Here is a 19,920-nt window from a genome sequence, read left to right on the forward strand (position 1 = left end):
GCAACAGCACAAACCTCTTTACCTTTCTATGCTTGAGAATAAGACACTGCGTTTTATCGATTTTCTATTAATTTTGTTCTTTGCAGGCACACGGTGATCCCACGACGCAAAGCCTTTGAAGAACACTGTGCCGTGTCTCAAATAGGATTACCCAGGCTTGGCAGTGAATGACATTGGAATGCTGAGTGCAGAGAACATCTCCACCAAAATTGCCAATCACCAGAAGGTCTTGACGCCCTCGCGGGAGTGCGCATGCGCGGAACTTCTAAGGTGTCACGACGTTCACGTCGTCTGATTGGCTGAAGAAGCACCGTGCGTTCTACACCTCACCCTCCCTTCTCCCTCCTCTTCTCTTCCTCGCCACCCCCCCCCCCCCCCACTCCCTCCCGCCCGCTTCAACCTGTTTCCTACATAACTTTCTACTCGTTAGCGTACGCTTTCAACGTTCCCATCTATCTTTTATGCATTTCCTGCGGAGTTTTTACCCTGCCTCTGTGTTTTGAAACTCTACATTTTGTTGGCACACAGTCTGCATGGAGTGAAAACGGGACCTGTTATCGTGGGAAGTTCATTGACTGTGGAGTCAGGTCAGAGTCAGTGTTACCTAAGCCCGTTGATGTTTCCCGAAAACACTTTAGCGTATATTCCAGTTTACCTGCAAAGGGATTCTGTTTTTGAAGAAGCAGGCGATGGAGTAAAAACAAACGCGCAAAAACGACTGACATATTGTGAAGATAGCTGGGGCGATCTGACTAAAACATCGATAATTACCATTGGACCTTGACACTACATACACTACGAATGTTCGTGCAATGTGAATTTATAGATCGTGTTGAAAAATGACATTATGGACACTTTTTGAAAACGTCACTGAACCGTATTTTGCCTGAAAAGAGTTGAATCTTCGTCGGCTTTTGCTCGCACAAACATCGCAGCTATGGCTGCACAGAACCCGTATTCCGCAGGAGCGGACTCCCCTGAAAACGGATACTTCACCCTCAGCCTCAGCGTGGAGCTCAACGGCGAAAATGACGCAGGAGGAATGGCGTCATCAGAGCAGGACGTGGAGCGCGTGCGCTTCACGTTCGAAACTTTCATCACCATGTTCACCACCCTCGTCTGTGTCGTCGGCAACTCTCTCGTCCTCATCGTCGCCGCTCGGACAACGGCGTTTGACAATTTCAACCGGTGTTACATTTTCTCTCTGACCACGGCGGATTTGTTCCTGGGACTGTTTGTGACGCCTTTCTGTATGTTTAACTCCATCTACAACTTGTGGATCTTCAACTCCGATATTTTCTGCTGCGTGGAGGCTTACCTGATGGCGCTGTTTATAATGGTGTGTGTTTTGTTCGTTTTTAAGGTCGGGTTTAGATTTCTGTGTTGTTTTTCATCTCTATCTCCACGTCTATGTCTGTCTGTCTGTCTGTCTGTCTGTCTGTCTGTCTGTTTTTCTCTCCCCCTCCCCTCTCTCTCTGTCTGTCTGTCTGTCTCTCTCTCTGTCTCTCTCCCCTCTCTCTCTCTCTTCCTCGTCTCTCTCTCTCTCTCTCTCTGTCTGTCTCAGACTGTCTCTCTCCCTCTCCCTTCTCTCTCTCTCTCTCTCTCTCTCTCTCTCTCTCTCTCTCTCTCTCTCTCTCGTCTCTCTCACTAGCATATCAATCAATGAGGCTTATATCGCGCATATTCCGTGGGTACAGTTCTAGGCGCTCTGCAGTGATGCCGTGTGAGATGAAATTTTATACGGCCAGTAGATTGCAGCCATGTCGGCGCATATTTACCTTTCACGGCCTGATTCCAAGTCACACGGGTATGGTAGACAATTATTAACTGTGCCTAAGCAATTTTGCCAGGAAAGACCCTTTTGTCAATCGTGGGATCTTTAACGTGCACACCCAATGTAGTATACACGGGGGGTGGTTCGGACACCGAAGAGAGTCTGCACACAAAGTTGACTTTGTGAAATAAATTTCCGCCGAACCTGGGATCGAACTCGCGCTGACAGCGGCCAACTGAATACAAATCCAGCGCGCTACCGACTGAGCTATATCCCCGCGCTACCGACTGAGCTATATCCCCGCCAAGCATATACGCGCACACAGAGGATTTTTGTTGGTGTCTCAAATTGTTCCGAAATAATTAATTTATTTGAGCACAGCCACATACATGCCCTATCAATTTCATAGAATTCACTGGAAAAGGGGTCAAATTCAGATCTCCGGAATGCCAACTGCATGCATTCTCATATTGTAGGTATCGATGATCTCCATGGCTTTCATCATCGTTGACCCCTACGTGGCGGTACGCAAGCCTGACCGTTACAGCGTCATGATGTCATTCTCTTGTTGTAGGTATCGATGATCTCCATAGCATTCATCATCGTTGACCACTACGTGGCGGTACGCAAGCCTGATCGTTACAGCGTCATGATGTCATTCTCTTGTTGTAGGTATCGATGATCTCCATGGCATTCATCATCGTTGACCACTACGTGGCGGTACGCAAGCCTGACCGTTACAGCGTCATGATGTCATTCTCTTGTTGTAGGTATCGATGATCTCCATGGCATTCATCATCGTTGACCACTACGTGGCGGTACGCAAGCCTGACCGTTACAGCGTCATGATGTCATTCTCTTGTTGTAGGTATCGATGATCTCCATAGCATTCATCATCGTTGACCCCTACGTGGCGGTACGCAAGCCTGACCGTTACAGCGTCATGATGTCATTCTCTTGTTGTAGGTATCGATGATCTCCATGGCATTCATCATCGTTGACCACTACGTGGCGGTACGCAAGCCTGACCGTTACAGCGTCATGATGTCATTCTCTTGTTGTAGGTATCGATGATCTCCATAGCATTCATCATCGTTGACCCCTACGTGGCGGTACGCAAGCCTGACCGTTACAGCGTCATGATGTCATTCTCTTGTTGTAGGTATCGATGATCTCCATAGCATTCATCATCGTTGACCCCTACGTGGCGGTACGCAAGCCTGACCGTTACAGCGTCATGATGTCATTCTCTTGTTGTAGGTATCGATGATCTCCATGGCATTCATCATCGTTGACCACTACGTGGCGGTACGCAAGCCTGACCGTTACAGCGTCATGATGTCATTCTCTTGTTGTAGGTATCGATGATCTCCATGGCATTCATCATCGTTGACCCCTACGTGGCGGTACGCAAGCCTGACCGTTACAGCGTCATGATGTCATTCTCTTGTTGTAGGTATCGATGATCCCCATGGCATTCATCATCGTTGACCCCTACGTGGCGGTACGCAAGCCTGACCGTTACAGCGTCATGATGTCATTCTCTTGTTGTAGGTATCGATGATCTCCATGGCATTCATCATCGTTGACCACTACGTGGCGGTACGCAAGCCTGACCGTTACAGCGTCATGATGTCATTCTCTTGTTGTAGGTATCGATGATCTCCATGGCATTCATCATCGTTGACCCCTACGTGGCGGTACGCAAGCCTGACCGTTACAGCGTCATGATGTCATTCTCTTGTTGTAGGTATCGATGATCTCCATGGCATTCATCATCGTTGACCACTACGTGGCGGTACGCAAGCCTGACCGTTACAGCGTCATGATGTCATTCTCTTGTTGTAGGTATCGATGATCTCCATGGCATTCATCATCGTTGACCACTACGTGGCGGTACGCAAGCCTGATCGTTACAGCGTCATGATGTCATTCTCTTGTTGTAGGTATCGATGATCTCCATAGCATTCATCATCGTTGACCCCTACGTGGCGGTACGCAAGCCTGACCGTTACAGCGTCATGATGTCATTCTCTTGTTGTAGGTATCGATGATCTCCATGGCATTCATCATCGTTGACCACTACGTGGCGGTACTCAAGCCTGACCGTTACAGCGTCATGATGTCATTCTCTTGTTGTAGGTATCGATGATCTCCATGGCATTCATCATCGTTGACCACTACGTGGCGGTACTCAAGCCTGACCGTTACAGCGTCATGATGTCATTCTCTTGTTGTAGGTATCGATGATCTCCATGGCATTCATCATCGTTGACCACTACGTGGCGGTACGCAAGCCTGACCGTTACAGCGTCATGATGTCATTCTCTTGTTGTAGGTATCGATGATCTCCATGGCATTCATCATCGTTGACCCCTACGTGGCGGTACGCAAGCCTGACCGTTACAGCGTCATGATGTCATTCTCTTGTTGTAGGTATCGATGATCTCCATGGCATTCATCATCGTTGACCACTACGTGGCGGTACGCAAGCCTGACCGTTACAGCGTCATGATGTCATTCTCTTGTTGTAGGTATCGATGATCTCCATGGCATTCATCATCGTTGACCCCTACGTGGCGGTACGCAAGCCTGACCGTTACAGCGTCATGATGTCATTCTCTTGTTGTAGGTATCGATGATCTCCATAGCATTCATCATCGTTGACCACTACGTGGCGGTACGCAAGCCTGATCGTTACAGCGTCATGATGTCATTCTCTTGTTGTAGGTATCGATGATCTCCATGGCATTCATCATCGTTGACCACTACGTGGCGGTACGCAAGCCTGACCGTTACAGCGTCATGATGTCATTCTCTTGTTGTAGGTATCGATGATCTCCATGGCATTCATCATCGTTGACCACTACGTGGCGGTACGCAAGCCTGACCGTTACAGCGTCATGATGTCATTCTCTTGTTGTAGGTATCGATGATCTCCATGGCATTCATCATCGTTGACCACTACGTGGCGGTACTCAAGCCTGACCGTTACAGCGTCATGATGTCATTCTCTTGTTGTAGGTATCGATGATCTCCATGGCATTCATCATCGTTGACCACTACGTGGCGGTACGCAAGCCTGACCGTTACAGCGTCATGATGTCCTTCAACCGCTCCCTGTGTTGGATCGTCCTCACCTGGGTCATCGCAACCTCCTTCTGCTGCCCCCCACTATTCTCACTTCAGGTAAGTCACTCACGTTAAATCCGCGTACATCCCGCCTCAGATACACATTTAGGGCCTACATGATTACGTCAGGCCCCCCCAAAATAATTTGTTTGTTTCCGATGCAGAAAAAGTTGGGTCAGTAGTTTTTTTAATTTTCTTTTTTTTAAATATTTAAAAGAAAAGTTAAAGTCTTCGTAGTTAAAAGTTTTTTTTGTTCTTTTACCAAGGCCCATATGGCTTGTCATTGGCCAAAACTCATGCCAGCTGTGTACCCTAGATGTCGGAGAAGAATTGGTTTCCTTGTCAAGTCTGCTAAACTTCGAGTTTTGTCATTTTAAAATAATTTAGTTTTTGAAGGGTCAAAAAACGTTCTGGGGTCGGTAGGGACAAATATGGTCGGTTGGGGGACAGAAACGCTGAATTAGTTTTTATTCCAACACTTGTGGTGCTATTAATGTGAAAATAAGAGCATGAGCAGAAGATAAATATAGGCTAGCAGGTTATTGACCCGACAATGGTTGCTTCATGCAAGGCGGGCAAAGCTGGAGCAACAATGTTCCCACTGGTCGAAACGCTAAAACTAGATTCTGTAGAAATGCATAATGTTCTCGCTAAGAAGCACCCATCGTGTTCACTGCAGTGGAAAGTTGGGTAAGGTCGGTTACCCAAACCGCACGTAGAAGTTCGATTAGGTCTGTGGTCGTGAGGGAGGGATTGCGGTTTGGTGGTAATTAGGGGTGGGGTAGAGTGGGGGGGGGTGTATGCTTGTGTGTGTGTGTGTGTGTGTGTTTGTGTTCGTGTGTGTGTGTCTGTGTACGTGCGTGTGTGTATGTGTGTGTATTTGCTTGTGTGTGTGTGTGTGTGTGTGCGTGCTTGCGTGCGTGCGTGCGTGATTATTTGTGTTTGTGTGCGTACATGCGCGCGCGCGTGTATGTGTGTGCTTGCTTGTGTGTGTGTTCGCTTGTGCGCGCGCGTGTCTTTGTGTGTGCGTGCGGGGCATGCATGCGCGTACGAGCGTGTATATGTGTGTGTGCTTGCTTATAAATGCGTGTCTGAAAGCGCGCTCGCGTGCGCTTGCTTCTGTATATTCACTTGTGGGTGCTGGCTTGCCCTTGCGGGCACACGCGCTTCTTCCCCCGCTAACCTTTTCCAACGTTCTCCCAGAAAGCCTTGTACCTCAAAGAGGCGTTCCTGTGTCTGATCGACGGACGGCAACAGCAGACCTACTTCCTGACCGTAACCTTCATGGTGACCTTGCCAACCGCCGTGGCCGTGCTGGTGACCAGCAGGTACCTCTTCACACCTGCCTTCAAGGACCAGAAGCAGTTCTACCAGGTGTGGGGCTGACGCTTTTATAGAACACCTTGATACAACCCCACAGATCGTGGATAAAGGGAAACATCAATCAATCAATCAATCAATCAATATGAGGCTTATATCGCGCGTATTCCGTGGGTACAGTTCTAAGCGCAGGGATTTATTTTGTTATTTTTAAATTTTTTTGCAATTTATATCGCGCACATATTCAAGGCGCAGGGATTTATTTATGCCGTGTGAGATGGAATTATTTTACACAATACATCACGCATTCACATCGGCCAGCAGATCGCAGCCATTTCGGCGCATATCCTACCCCTCACGGCCTATTATTCCAAGTCACACGGGTATTTTGGTGGACATTTTTATCTATGCCTATACAATTTTGCCAGGAAAGACCCTTTTGTCAATCGTGGGATCTTTAACGTGCACACCCCAATGTAGTGTACACGAAGGGACCTCGGTTTTTTTGTCTCATCCGAAAGACTAGCACTTGAACCCACCACCTAGGTTAGTAAAGGGGGGAGAAAATTGCTAACGTCCTGACCCAGGGTCGAACTCGCAACCTCTCGCTTCCGAGCGCAAGTGCGTTACCACTCGGCCACCCAGTCCTTTTAGTGGAAGCCCCCTTTTAAAGATTGATGTCAATAAACGGTCCGGTGAACTGGTTGCCGTATTTTTGTTTTAAAGAGAGAGAGAGAGAGAGAGAGAGAGAGAGAGAGAGGGAGGGAGACAGACAGACAGACAGACAGACAGAGAATATGTGTGTGTGTGTGTGTGTGTGTGTGTGTGTGTGTGTATGTGTACGTGCTAGCGTGCGTGTGTGTGTGCGTTCGTGTGTGTCTGTGCGTTAATGCGTGCGTGCGTGCGTGTGATAAACGTTGTTATTTGTGTTTCGATTTTCAGGAATTAATAGAACCAGAAGATATGAAATCTTTATGCTGTTATTTTTATATTATAATTTTTCAATTGTTTCTCATTCGTGTATCCACACAGAGAGTGTACGACCATTTCTCGGAGCGGTCGTGGAACTACTACATCAGCTTCGTCATCACCGCCATGTTCTTCGTCACCTGGCTGCCATTCACCGTCGTCAGGGTCGTTCTGGTAAGGGTAGCAGATGTCTTCCTTCTTAGACTTCTTATGTGGACGATCTTATAAACCATCACACACCTGTCGAGGCTTTTACATGCATCTTATCATGTCCCTAAAAATATCGTAAATTAAACAAATGTGAGGGTTTGGGTAACCTGTTGAAAAATGGCTAGCTTTGTACCTAAGTTTACAAATTCAAAGCGCTTTAGTACCGTATATATATTACATCTGTAGTTAATCCAAAAACAAAGAGACTGCCAACGTTCCAAAATTCAGAATCAAAAAACAAAAAAGGTAAGTTGTTGGAACGTTGTTATTGACAAAATTAAGTTAGTCACACAGTTAGGCACAGTAAACCTCCCGTAAACCATCACATATACTGTCAGGCTTTTACACACAGTACAAACACCCTTCCATTTGAACGCTCACCAAACGGGAACATCCTAGGTGCCCTACGTAAAGAGCGAGCAATTTTTAAAGAATTAATTTTGCAGATTGTCTCGGACACCTTGTGGACCCATCCTGAACTGAGGTCAAAAATGAGTTACTTCCCTTCGGGTCTCATTCTAACCTGGCGATAGCCATGGACCGATGAATGTTTTTGGACCGTGGTGCGTTTTTGCGCTAGACCTAACTTTTAAAATCTAAACAATAAATTGACAGCTTGTTACACAAACATTCTTTAATCATAAAAGAATTCTTTTTTCATCAAGACAAGATCAGTACAATTCGAAGTTGTGAAAGTTTAAAAAAAGAAAATCCCGGAAGCAGGGTCACGCAAGGGTCGTAGCAGACGACGGTTCATGCATATCGCCAGTTCCTCTCAACAGTCAAAAGCCATCGCTAGAGTTTTTGTGAACCACAGCCGTTTGTTTTGTGCATAAAAACGTGCTATTGCAGATAAGCTCACTGTGACATCGAGTCGCATTCAAATTACTAACTGACGACTACATTGTGAAAAAGGGAAACTGGATCACACGAGTTCACGATGGCTCAGGGGTAAGAAAAACCACGCAAAAATAAATTCTTTGAAAATTGTTCGCTCTTTACGGAGGGCACCTAGGATGTTCTCAAGCGGTGAGTGTTTAAATGAAAGGGTGTTTGTACTGTGTGTAAAAGCCTGACCGTATCTGTGATGGTTTACGAGAGGCTTACTGTGCCTTTAAGTTTGTCTGTTCACTTAAAAGACCGTTGGGTCGACATATTTGTGACTGTAACGTAATTTTGTCAATAACAACGTTCCAACAACTTACATCTGTAGTTAGTTCACTCTTTTTGCAGTGTGTGTGTGTGTGTGTGTGTGTGTGTGTGTGTGTGTGTGTGTGTGTGTGTGTGTGTGTGTGTGTGTGTGTGTGTGTGTGTGTGTGTGTGTGCCATTTTTGTGTCCTTTCATGTCCAATCACTTATCACTTTTCTACTACCTTCTTGTGTCCGTCCATGCCAAATCTCGTGTCTTTTTTCTGTCCTCTCATCTCCTTTCATGTCCAATTTCATGACTTTTCATGTCCTCTTATGACCTTTAAGTCCCATACCCATGTCATGACTCTTTTTGTCCAATCTCATAACCTTTCTGTGTCTTTTCATTCTAATTTTATGTCCTTTTCTTGTCCTGTTGGTGTCCTTTAATGTCCAATCTCCTGTCCTTTCATGTCCAATCTCTTGTCCTTTCATGTCCAAACTCATGTCCTTTCATGTCCAATCTGATGTCCTTTCATTTTAAATCTCATTTCCTTACATGTCATAACTCATGTCCTGTCGGAGTCCTTTATGTCCAATCTCATGACCTTTCATGTCCAAACTCGTGTCCTTCCATGTCCAATCTGATGTCCTTTTATGTCCAATCTGTTGTTCTTTCATTTCAAATCTCATATCGTTTCATGTCCAAACTCATGTCCTGTCGTAGTCCTTTTATGTCCAATCCCAAGTCCTTTCCTGTCCTTTCCTGTCCTTTCATGTCCATGCTCATGTCAATTTCATGTCCAATCTCCTGTCGTTTCATGTCCAATCTCATGTCCTTTTCAGAGCCTCCGAGGGGGAGATGGAGAATCGAACATCCCACCAGAGATCCACTTCTACTGCACGTGGCTAGGACTCAGCAACTGTTTCAGCAAGTTCATCGTCTACATCTGCATGAGTCCGCAGTTCCGACAGGGGCTGAGGGAGGTGTGTGAATTACAAGGGGGCAGGCGGGGTTACGCCGTGTGTCAAGGCTGCACGGCGTCGGAATCTTCCTTTGACAGCTTTGACCCTGACGTCATCACGGTCCCTCCGCCAAGAAAGTAGTTATTTCATGGGAGTGCTTGTGTTTGTAAACTGTACGCTAAAGATGAGAACGAACAGCGTGTGCGATGTAAGGACGAAAACAGGATTACATACGCCATGTTTGACTCATGCAGGAAGCTTGAATCTTCTTTTGACAGCTTCCACCGCCGATTGCATCATCCGCCAAGAAAAAATGTCTGTCAAACGGTGAGATTGTATATTCAATTTAGGGAATGGTTTCTTCGATTTGAAGACGGGAAGAGGTAAACACGCATTGTTTCACTGCTGAAGTGAGTCGGAATATTCCTTTCACAGCTTTGACCATGACGTCATCATGGTTACTCTGCCAGGGAAAAAATGCGTTTTCACCATGAGTTTGGAACTGTGCGTGAGATTTAAAAAAAGAGGACTTCTTGTTTGTGAGGCTGCATATGACGGCAGAATCTTCCTATGAGCACTTGTATGCTGACGTCATCAGGGTTCCTCTTCATAGAATGTAATTTGTGAAAATGAAGCGATATGGCCTGATTCGGGGCAGTTCGTGAGATTAGGAGAGAGAGAGAGAGAGAGAGAGAGAGAGAGAGAGAGAGAGAGAGAGAGAGAGAGAGAGAGAGAGAGAGAGAGAGAGAGAGAGAGAGAGAGAGAGAGAGAAACTCCCAGGTTGTTGTTTTTGGTTGGAGCGAGTCTGAATCTTCTGTTGACAGCTTTGACACTGACGTCATCACGCTTCCTCTGTCAAGAAAAGATAGTTCCTTCACAGAACAAGAAGTTTGTGTAAAAATGACAAAAGTATCACGAGATTCGATCAGGATTAAATACCGTTAGTCAGTGTTTCATGGTGTCGGGATCTACTATTTGAGGCTGACGCCATCACATTTCAGTTGGCTTGAAAATGGTTCCCCCAAGGATAATGAAAACAAAATGTACCTGCTATGATGGAGAAGAGTACATGACATTCAGAGAGAAACAAAGCATATGAGATGTTTGAAGGCATTGGGAGCTTCCTTTTACCCGATGTCAGGGCAGTTTCTGCGACAAGAATGAAGTTCTTTTGCGGAGATATCTTCATCGACATGAGCTTTGAATTCTGACAAACGTCAAAGGTGTGAAATCAAGTTCGGACCGGTCGTCGCCTAGCTGCAAATGTAATGTTCAGATTCGTGTATGGTGCAAGTCCAAGTACAGCTTCGGTGTTGTTCCGATGTAAGATTATCGTTTGCAGTGAACCTGCTTAAAATAAATCCCCAGAAAGTGCACGCAGTGACACTGAGAAACAAGGATAATAGACGTGTCTCGCACTGGACCCTCGCAGATCAAGGTTCAACAGACTTATCTCACACTGGACCAGATGAGCACAGAGACCTCGCAGATCAAGGTTCGACAGACTTATCTCGCACTGGACCAGATGAGCACAGAGACCTCGCAGATCAAGGTTCGACAGACTTATCTCGCACTGGACCAGATGAGCACAGAGACCTCGCAGATCAAGGTTCAACAGACTTATCTCGCACTGGACCAGATGAGCACAGAGACCTCGCAGATCAAGGTTCGACAGACTTATCTCGCACTGGACCAGATGAGCACAGAGACCTCGGAGATCAAGGTTCGACAGTCTTGTTTCGCACTGGACCAGATGAGCACAGAGACCTCGCAGATCAATGTTCGACAGACTTATATCGCACTGGACCAGATAAGCACAGGGACCTCGCAGATCAAGGTTCGACAGACTTATCATCTCACACTGGACCAGATGAGCACAGAGACCTCGCAGATCAAGGTTCGACAGACTTATCTCGCATTGGACCAGATGAGCACAGAGACCTCGCAGATCAAGGTTCGACAGACTTATCATCTCACACTGGACCAGATGAGCACAGAGACCTCGCAGATCAAGGTTCGACAGACTTATCTCGCACTGGACCAGATGAGTACAGATACATCGCAGATCAAGGTTCGGGGTCGGATGTTGATGTTACAGCAGCACTAGAAGTACGTCAGAACACGCTGACCTTTAACACGCTAAACGCAGGTGACGGTTCTTTCCAATTGTCAAAATGTGTCGCGTGAATGCTCTGAATACCTGGGCTAAGGCGCACGAAGCGAAAGTGGGTGCTACCCCGGCAAACGGGCGAGAACACACCGCGGGGTCTGATTAGTTAAAATAACAACAAATCTCAATTTCAACCAATCCTGGTTTGATTAGTTAAAATAACAACAAATCTCAAGTTCAACCAATCCAACACCGCGGCTGACTCCCGGGATCCCACTGACACGTTTGGTAACTTTCTCGTGCACTTAGCCCGAGAATCTAGATACTGCACTCTCGGTGTTTATGCTACTTTGACTAACGGTTGTATTTTCTTGTCCTTCAGTTTAGCTCTGAGTGACCCTTCTCGTGTTCAAAGGGCATACAATGTCAAGAATAAGTCTTGCCATTTTCTGTGTTTTTCGTGTTCTTCCGCGTGTGACTGCTGACGGGGCAGTAAGTGTTCAGGACACTATATTGCCACTGAACAATCAAGAGGCAAAGCCTTCAAGGCTCATGAATGATGACGCCAGTTCGCGATCGCCAACCAATTTCATCTCCACTGTAACTAAATAATGAACTAAGGGGACACTAGTGTGATGTGTGTGTGTGTGTGTGTGTGTGTTTTACATTCTCTCTTTTGCGGTATGTATATTGAGAGATGTCTACGCTGGCACTCTTCAAAACTCGTCTGCTGGACTGGACGTGTCATTATATTTAGTCAAGTTTTGACTAAATATTTTAACATCGAGGGGGAATCGAAACGAGGGTCGTGGTGTATGTGCGTGCGTGCGTGCGTGTGTGTGTGTGTGTGTGTGTGTGTGTGTGTGTGTGTGTGTGTGTGTAGAGCGATTCAGACTAAACTAGTGGACCGATCTTTATGAAATTTGACATGAGAGTTCCTGGGTATGAAATCCCCCAACGTTTTTTTTCATTTTTTTGATAAATGTCTTTGATGACGTCATATCCGGCTTTTTGTGAAAGTTGAGGCGGCACTGTCACGCCCTCATTTTTCAACCAAATTGGTTGAAATTTTGGTCAAGTACTCTTCGACGAAGCCCGGGGTTCGGTATTGCATTTCAGCTTAGTGGCTTAAAAATTAATTAATGACTTTGGTCATTAAAAATCTGAAAATTGTAAAAAAAAATAAAAATTTATAAAACGATCCAAATTTACGTTTATCTTATTCTCCATCATTTGCTGATTCCAAAAACATATAAATATGTTATATTCGGATTAAAAACAAGCTTTGAAAATTAAATATATAAAAATTATTATCAAAATTTTTTTTTCGAAATCAATTTAAAAACACTTTCATCTTATTCCTTGTCGGTTCCTGATTCCAAAAATATATAGATATGATATGTTTGGATTAAAAACACGCTCAGAAAGTTAAAACGAAGAGAGGTACAGAAAAGCGTGCTATCCTTCTCAGCGCAACGAATACCCCGCTCTTCTTGTCAATTCCACGTGCACTGCCTTTGCCACGGGCGGTGGAGTGACGATGCTACGAGTATACGGTCTTGCTGCGTTGCGTTGCGTTGAGTTTCATTCTGTGAGTTCGACAGCTACTTGACTAAATATTGTATTTTCGCCTTACGCGACTTGTTTTTTTGATGGTTTGGGAATAGCTGTAGAAAGTTTTGACATTGAACTGCTGCTGTGAAAAGGGTTTGCCCTTGTTTCCTATCGCAGAAAACATGGTGAGGGAGAGCCGGACAGAGTTTAGTTAGAGGCACAGTACGCCTCCCGTAAACCATCACAGATACTGTCAGGCTTTTACACACAGTACAAACACCCTTTCGTTTAAATACTCACCGCTTGAGAACATCCTAGAGTCTTCTTCTTCTTCTTGGCGTTCGCAGAGGTTACACAATCAGTCCAGCACTGGTGATAAATGTTGTCGTTTTCTCCAACTCCTGTCGACTGCCGTATAGTTTGGTCTGCAAGGAAGTTGGTGACGGCCACACTTCTTTTCGTTCCTCATCTAGTAAGGGACATCGCTGTAAGATGTGTTCCGCTGTTTGGTCCTCTTGACCGCAGGCACAGGTTGGTGATGGCGCCAGCTTGAACTTTCGGTTCATGTGAGCATTGAGCCTGTTGTGGCCAGTACGCAGCCTGATGAGGTTGACTTGCTGCTCTCTGGACATTGTGTGGTAGTCATCTCTGTTTGTCCTTGGCCTCATCAATGCCTTGATGATTGTCTTCTGCTCACTAAAGCTGACACTGTTTTCAGGTTGGTCTTCCACGGCTCCTTCTTTTGCCAGCTCATCTGCCCTTTCATTTCCTGGTATCCCACAGTGTGCTGGTATCCACTGGAGGACAACTCTTCTGGTTTGTCTGACTATCTGTAATGCTTTGGCCAGCTGTGGGAGTTTGTCGTTCTCTAGGGCCTGAAGGACTGAAAGGGCGTCCGAGAGGAAGACAACTTGAAAGCAAGGGTCTGCGGAGTCCTGAACGAAGGAGGCGGCCTGCATGAGAGCTTCTGCTTCTGCTTTATAGTTTGTGCAGTGTTTGCCAGTGGCAACGCTGGATGTAGCTGTATGTCCCCCAGGGAACTGGATGAGAATGCCTGCACCTCCATTGAGCACGGCGTTAGTTGCTGATCCATCGGTGTATACATGGATCCACGCCTCTTTTGGGTACTGTTCGTCGATCAGGGCTAAGGTGAGTGCCTGTCGAGCTGTGTCATTCTGATCTTCTCCTGAGGTAACATGTGGAACACTGGTGCAGATCTGGATGCCTGGTTTCTCTGTTGCCTTGGGGGTTTCCTCTTCTTCTTGAGTCAGAGGTAGAGTGTTCTGTGGAAGGACTTCCCTGTACTGTCGAGAAAGTCTCTTGCTCTCGTGTACAAAACTGCTCCGTTTAAGCCGGTTCTTGGTGAGGTTGCTCAGTCTGTGCTTCATGGGGTGGTCGGGTAGGCACTTGAGCTTCTCGGCCTGTACCATAGTCTTGGCTTCTCTTCTCTGACAGAGGGGTTGGATGGTGGTAAGCTTCTCCATTTCCTTGATGGGCGTGGATTTCATTGACATCCTAGAGTAAAAGAGCTTGCTTATATTTTTAAAATAAATTCAAATTCTGAAAAAAGTACCCCCGGACAGTATCGGAGATGACGTTTTTGGTAGTATTTGTTGTTCTCAGAACTAGGAGTAACAAGGAATTGACATAAATGTATGTGCAAAAGTTAGCTCACGCTCAGACACTAAGAGTAAAAACATAATTTCAAGGTGTAAAATTGAAGAAATACTGTGACTAATATACCTGAAATTACCGGTCATCGACACTGGTTTATACTCATTTCAAGTGGGAATATCGATTTACGTACTTCGGTTCTAATGTGTCCATTGTTGAAAGCAGTAAGTGTCAAGCATGCTTTACATATCATCACTGACTGTTCATCGTGCTATGTTCCGTTTGCTTTGAAGACGTTTAGTGCACAAGGAGAGATTTGAACGGATATATTCTGCGCGGCTTGCAAATCTTGCTGTGTGTGAATGTACCTGAACATGGATCGACATTGTCGATATGGCTTATCAGTATTAGTTCTTGCAGAAGAATTGTACATGTATTTTTAAAAAGGCTATTGTGTATAGTTATGTTATGACTATCGAGATAATTATCATTATTGTCGACATTCATTTTGGTTAACGTTTGTGGTCACTCTTTTTATATTTAGTCAAGTTTTGACTAAATATTTTAACATCGAGGGGGAATCGAAACGAGGGTCGTGGTGTATGTGCGTGTGTCTGTGTGTGTGTCTGTGTGTGTGTGTGTGTGTGTGTGTGTGTGTGTCTGTCTGTCTGTGTGTGTGTGTAGAGCGATTCAGACTAAACTACTGGGCCGATCTTTATGAAATTTGACATGAGAGTTCCTGGGTATGATATCCTCAGACGTTTTTTTCATTTTTTGGATAAATGTCTTTGATGACGTCATATCCGGCTTTTCGTGAAAGTTGAGGCGGCACTGTCACGCCCTCATTTTTCAACCAAATTGGTTGAAATTTTGGTCAAGTAATCTTCGACGAAGCCCGGACTTCGGTATTGCATTTCAGCTTGGTGGCTTAAAAATTAATTAATGACTTTGGTCATTAAAAATCTGAAAATTGTAAAAAACATATTTTTTTTATAAAACGATCCAAATTTACGTTCATCTTATTCTCCATCATTTGCTGATTCCAAAAACATATAAATATGTTATATTTGGATTAACAACAAGCTCTGAAAATTAAATATATAAAAATTATTATCAAATTGTTTTTTTCGAAATCAATTTAAAAACACTTTCATCTTATTCCTTGTCGGTTCCTGATTCCAAAAACATATAGATATGATATGTTTGGATTAAAAACACGCTCAGAAAGTTAAAACGAAGAGAGCTACAGAAAAGCGTGCTATCCTTCTCAGCGCAACTACTACCCCGCTCTTCTTGTCAATTCCACTGGCACTGCCTTTGCCACGGGCGGTGGAGTGACGATGCTACGAGTATACGGTCTTGCTGCGTTGCGTTGCGTTCAGTTTCATTCTGTGAGTTCGACAGCTACTTGACTAAATGTTGTATTTTCGCCTTACGCGACTTGTTTTTATTGTACACGTCTACTGTATATTTGATATGATCTTGGTGTGATAGATATGATTAAATCAATGTTTGACCAAGAAGAATTTTTCTTTCGAAATCAATGCGCGCGCGCTCGTGTGGTTGTGTGTGTATATATATACTAGAGGAATACCCGGCTTCGCCGGGGTGAATCGCACGAAAATGATTCAGTGGCCTGAACATATCATGTCGAGTCCCACCCCTTAGACGACGCCAAATGTAACCGAGTGCCAAAACACCACAATCACCTTTGAAGGCGAAGTCCACTCAAACGGGATTGAGAATAACCGTTATGGCTTCTCGAAGGAAGGCCTGAACATACAGACACACCAAAGCCGCTAGACCACATCACAAACAGAACTCTACAATCCACAGGTGTTGCCCACACACACACACACACACACACACACACACACACACACACACACACACACACACACACACACACACACACACACACACACACACACACACAGAGAAGTCGTATATATATATATATGTATATCTATATGTATAAATATATAGAGATAGATGACAGTTGATTTTTCGCGTGGCTATAAATTGATTCGACCTTTTCACTTTTACAGTAAGGACAACTTACGGGTACATGCAAGGAAAGCCCACAACTTCTAAGGCGAACAACTCTGCAGAGTCTGCTGTGAAGGGCGACGGTAGTCTCCCTGTCACACTCGACCCCCTTTGAATGAACTTAGGTCCCTCCCAGGTGGAATGGGAACAGCACGAAAATGATTCAGTGGCCTGAACATTTCATGTCGAGTCCCATCGCTGTCGACGACGCCAAATGTAACCGAGTGCCAAAACACCACAATCACTTTGAAGGCGAAGTCCACTCAAACGGGATTGAGAATAACTGTTATGGCTTCTCGAAGGAAGGCCTGAACATACAGACACACCAAAGCCGCTAGACCACATCACAAACAGAACTCTACAATCCACAGGTGTTGCCCACACACACACACAAACACACACAGAGAAGCCGTATATATATATATGTATATCTATATCTATAAATATATAGAGATAGATAACAGTGCTGTGTATTGGACTGTCACTGTATGCCTACATTATTAGTTGTCAGTAATTATTACATGTGCTGATTGTTCTCTTTGCCTGCGCGCGTATAGTATGTTGGTTATGTTTTGTCATAGTATGTTTGCTTATGTTTGGTCGTTACCTTTGCCTGTGCGTGTATTGTATGTTTGGTCGTTTTCTTTGCCTGTGCATGTATAGTTTGTTGGTTATGTTTGGTCGGTTTCTTTGCCTGTGCGTGTATAGTATGCTTGGTCGATGTATGTATTGTAAAGCGCTAAGAGTAGACATTTTTCTAGAATAGCGCTATAAAAGTTTGCATTATTATTATTATTATTATTATTATTTTTCGCGTGGCTATAAATTGATTCGACCTTTTCACTTTTACAGTAAGGACAACTTACGGGTGCAATCGTGACATTCTAAAAATAGTAACGTAGTAACGGGAATATGGATTGACGCCACACGAAGGAAGGGAGATAAACGCTGAAAACACTGGAGAAGATAAGGAAGAGTTACTGGGAATGGATCCAAAGAAAAACAAAAATCGGTTCAGCGCTGCGCGCTGAGAGCACGTGTTGAAATATCTCATCGATGAGGTTGAGTCCGGGGTGTAGCTGAATACGGTCTCCAAATTTGAAAAAGATCCACCGAGAACTTTGGCCGTGCATCGCGGACACACACACACACACACAGACAGACAGACAGACAGACAGACAGACAGACAGACAGACAGAAGTCGTATATATATATATAGATCCCATGACCTCCCTTCTTTGTCTCTGTAAATCTAGTGTGTGACCAAACTTCAGAGAAATACTCAGGTGAGAGAGAGTAAAAGAGAGAATTGAATGGAATTGAATTTCGAGGGTGACAGAATAAGCAATGCAAACATGCTTTATTTTCATCCGGCCCTCGCCCATTGAGGGGTAACATAATAACGAGAAGAAACAAATTAAATTTAATTAAGGCCAAAAAAAAAATAGGTGTGGTTACGGTAACATAGCCCAAAAAAATAGGGTAGGTAGGTAGGCAATCACTTTTTTTTTTTTAACTTTTTTTTCTAATGTGTACAAATTAAACCTACTTGACAGGGAAATAAGTGTGCGACACGGGCGCTTTCGCTTTCATTGCGTTTTTTGCACTCGTTTTTTTTTTTTTTTTTTGACAAATGTAATAAAAAGTTATAGGATCGGCCCCTAAAAATAGGGTAGGTCGGGTTACCGTAACCACACCTATTTTTTTTTTTAGGCCTAACATGTCCAGCAATCAATAAGACATTTCAAGATTCAATATGATTCATAAGCAATGATGGAAGATCATCCGTGGAGCAAACTTTTGATTAGTGCTTTTGTGAACAAGAAACAATTGACAAGTGGCTCTATCACCTCTCCCCCCTTTCCCCGTCGCGATATAACCTTCGTGGTTGAAAACGACGTTAAACACCAAATAAAGAAAGAAAGAAAGAATGGAAGATCATAAGCTTAACGAAGAATTATTTTACAAAAAAGAGAGAGAGAGAGAGAGAGAGAGTAACCAAAGAACAGCCTACTTGACGTCTTCATTTTCGCCACTTGGAGTTTTAAAATAAAAAAACCCAAGAAAGGTAGGTTGTTGGAACGTTTGTTATTGACAAAACAATACATTCACAGATATTTCGACCCAACGGTCTTTTAAGTGAACAGACAAACAAATATTCACACAAAATATTCTTAATGCTGCGTCGCCCAAAACAAATAACGGTTTTGTGTGTGACGAAAAAAAGAACAGGGCCGGAGTGCTATGTAAATTATGAGCAATTCTTCCAAATCCATTTAGAAAATATGACACTACCAGACTGTTTCCGCATATTGAGCCAGAATTTTTGTTATGGCAAATCGACGTTGCAGTTCCGAAGCAAATGATCAAAATTTCTTTGCGAATTTGCGTTCAAACGTGTTTTTCTCATAATATAGTTCAAGTTCAAGTTTTTATTTGTCCATAACCCCTGGGGGCATTTTGAACAATAAATACAATCAATACAATCATGATATATGCTAATATAATAAATAAATAAAAATTAAAAAGATTATGAAAAACTGTTACAGATTCTATTAATAAAGTTCAAAATATTCTTTAGCAATTTCTTTTTGTTAGTAGCAAACAACTTTTTAAATTTAAGTGCATTAGGTTTTTTCCAATAGTAAGGTGGTAACAACTCAGCTCTTTCTTCTTTGAAAAAATCACAGACAAATAAATAATGGAATTCATCACCTATGTCTTGTGATACACATTTGGTGCAAGTTCTTTCTGACCTCGGGATGTTAAGGTAACGTTCTTTCTGTACAGGCAAATTGTTGTTTAATGTTCTGAACTTCATCATTGCAACACATTGCTGATATGGCAGGTGTGTGACATAGTCTTCACATGCAAAAATATCTTTAAACATTCGATAATTCCAAAACATATTTTTTGTTCCAATTTCTGTAAACCATTTATGGATATACTGGTCAAACAAACTTCTTTTTACTTTCTGTTTAAACCATGCGCTTGAATATTGAAAATTTTCTTGAGAAGTCCAAAGGCCAGGGAGACCAATTTCATTTAAGGTTTTTTCAATAAAACATAAATAATCAGATTCAATCATCTTGTT

General features: G+C 43.9%; 1 protein-coding gene and 1 long non-coding RNA gene across 2 annotated transcripts in view; both read left to right on the forward strand.

The window, feature by feature from the left end:
- The window catches only part of LOC138948550 (uncharacterized), a 338,312-nt gene that overhangs the window by 35,315 nt on the left and 283,077 nt on the right, over positions 1 to 19,920 (forward strand). Inside the window, exon 2 of the long non-coding RNA XR_011450009.1 lies at positions 14,683 to 15,419. This is a non-coding gene — a long non-coding RNA (uncharacterized lncRNA). The remainder of the gene's footprint in view (positions 1 to 14,682; positions 15,420 to 19,920) is intronic.
- LOC138948544 (probable G-protein coupled receptor 21) lies at positions 397 to 13,484 on the forward strand. Its single transcript, XM_070320102.1, has 5 exons — positions 397 to 1,339; positions 4,799 to 4,963; positions 6,110 to 6,280; positions 7,259 to 7,369; positions 9,380 to 13,484. Exons 1-5 carry the CDS (start codon positions 938 to 940, stop codon positions 9,638 to 9,640), a joined length of 1,110 nt encoding a protein of 369 aa, XP_070176203.1. The 5' UTR covers positions 397 to 937; the 3' UTR covers positions 9,641 to 13,484.

Source organism: Littorina saxatilis, linkage group LG15 (assembly GCF_037325665.1).
Source record: "Littorina saxatilis isolate snail1 linkage group LG15, US_GU_Lsax_2.0, whole genome shotgun sequence".
In the NCBI taxonomy this organism is placed as follows: Eukaryota; Metazoa; Mollusca; class Gastropoda; order Littorinimorpha; family Littorinidae; genus Littorina; species Littorina saxatilis.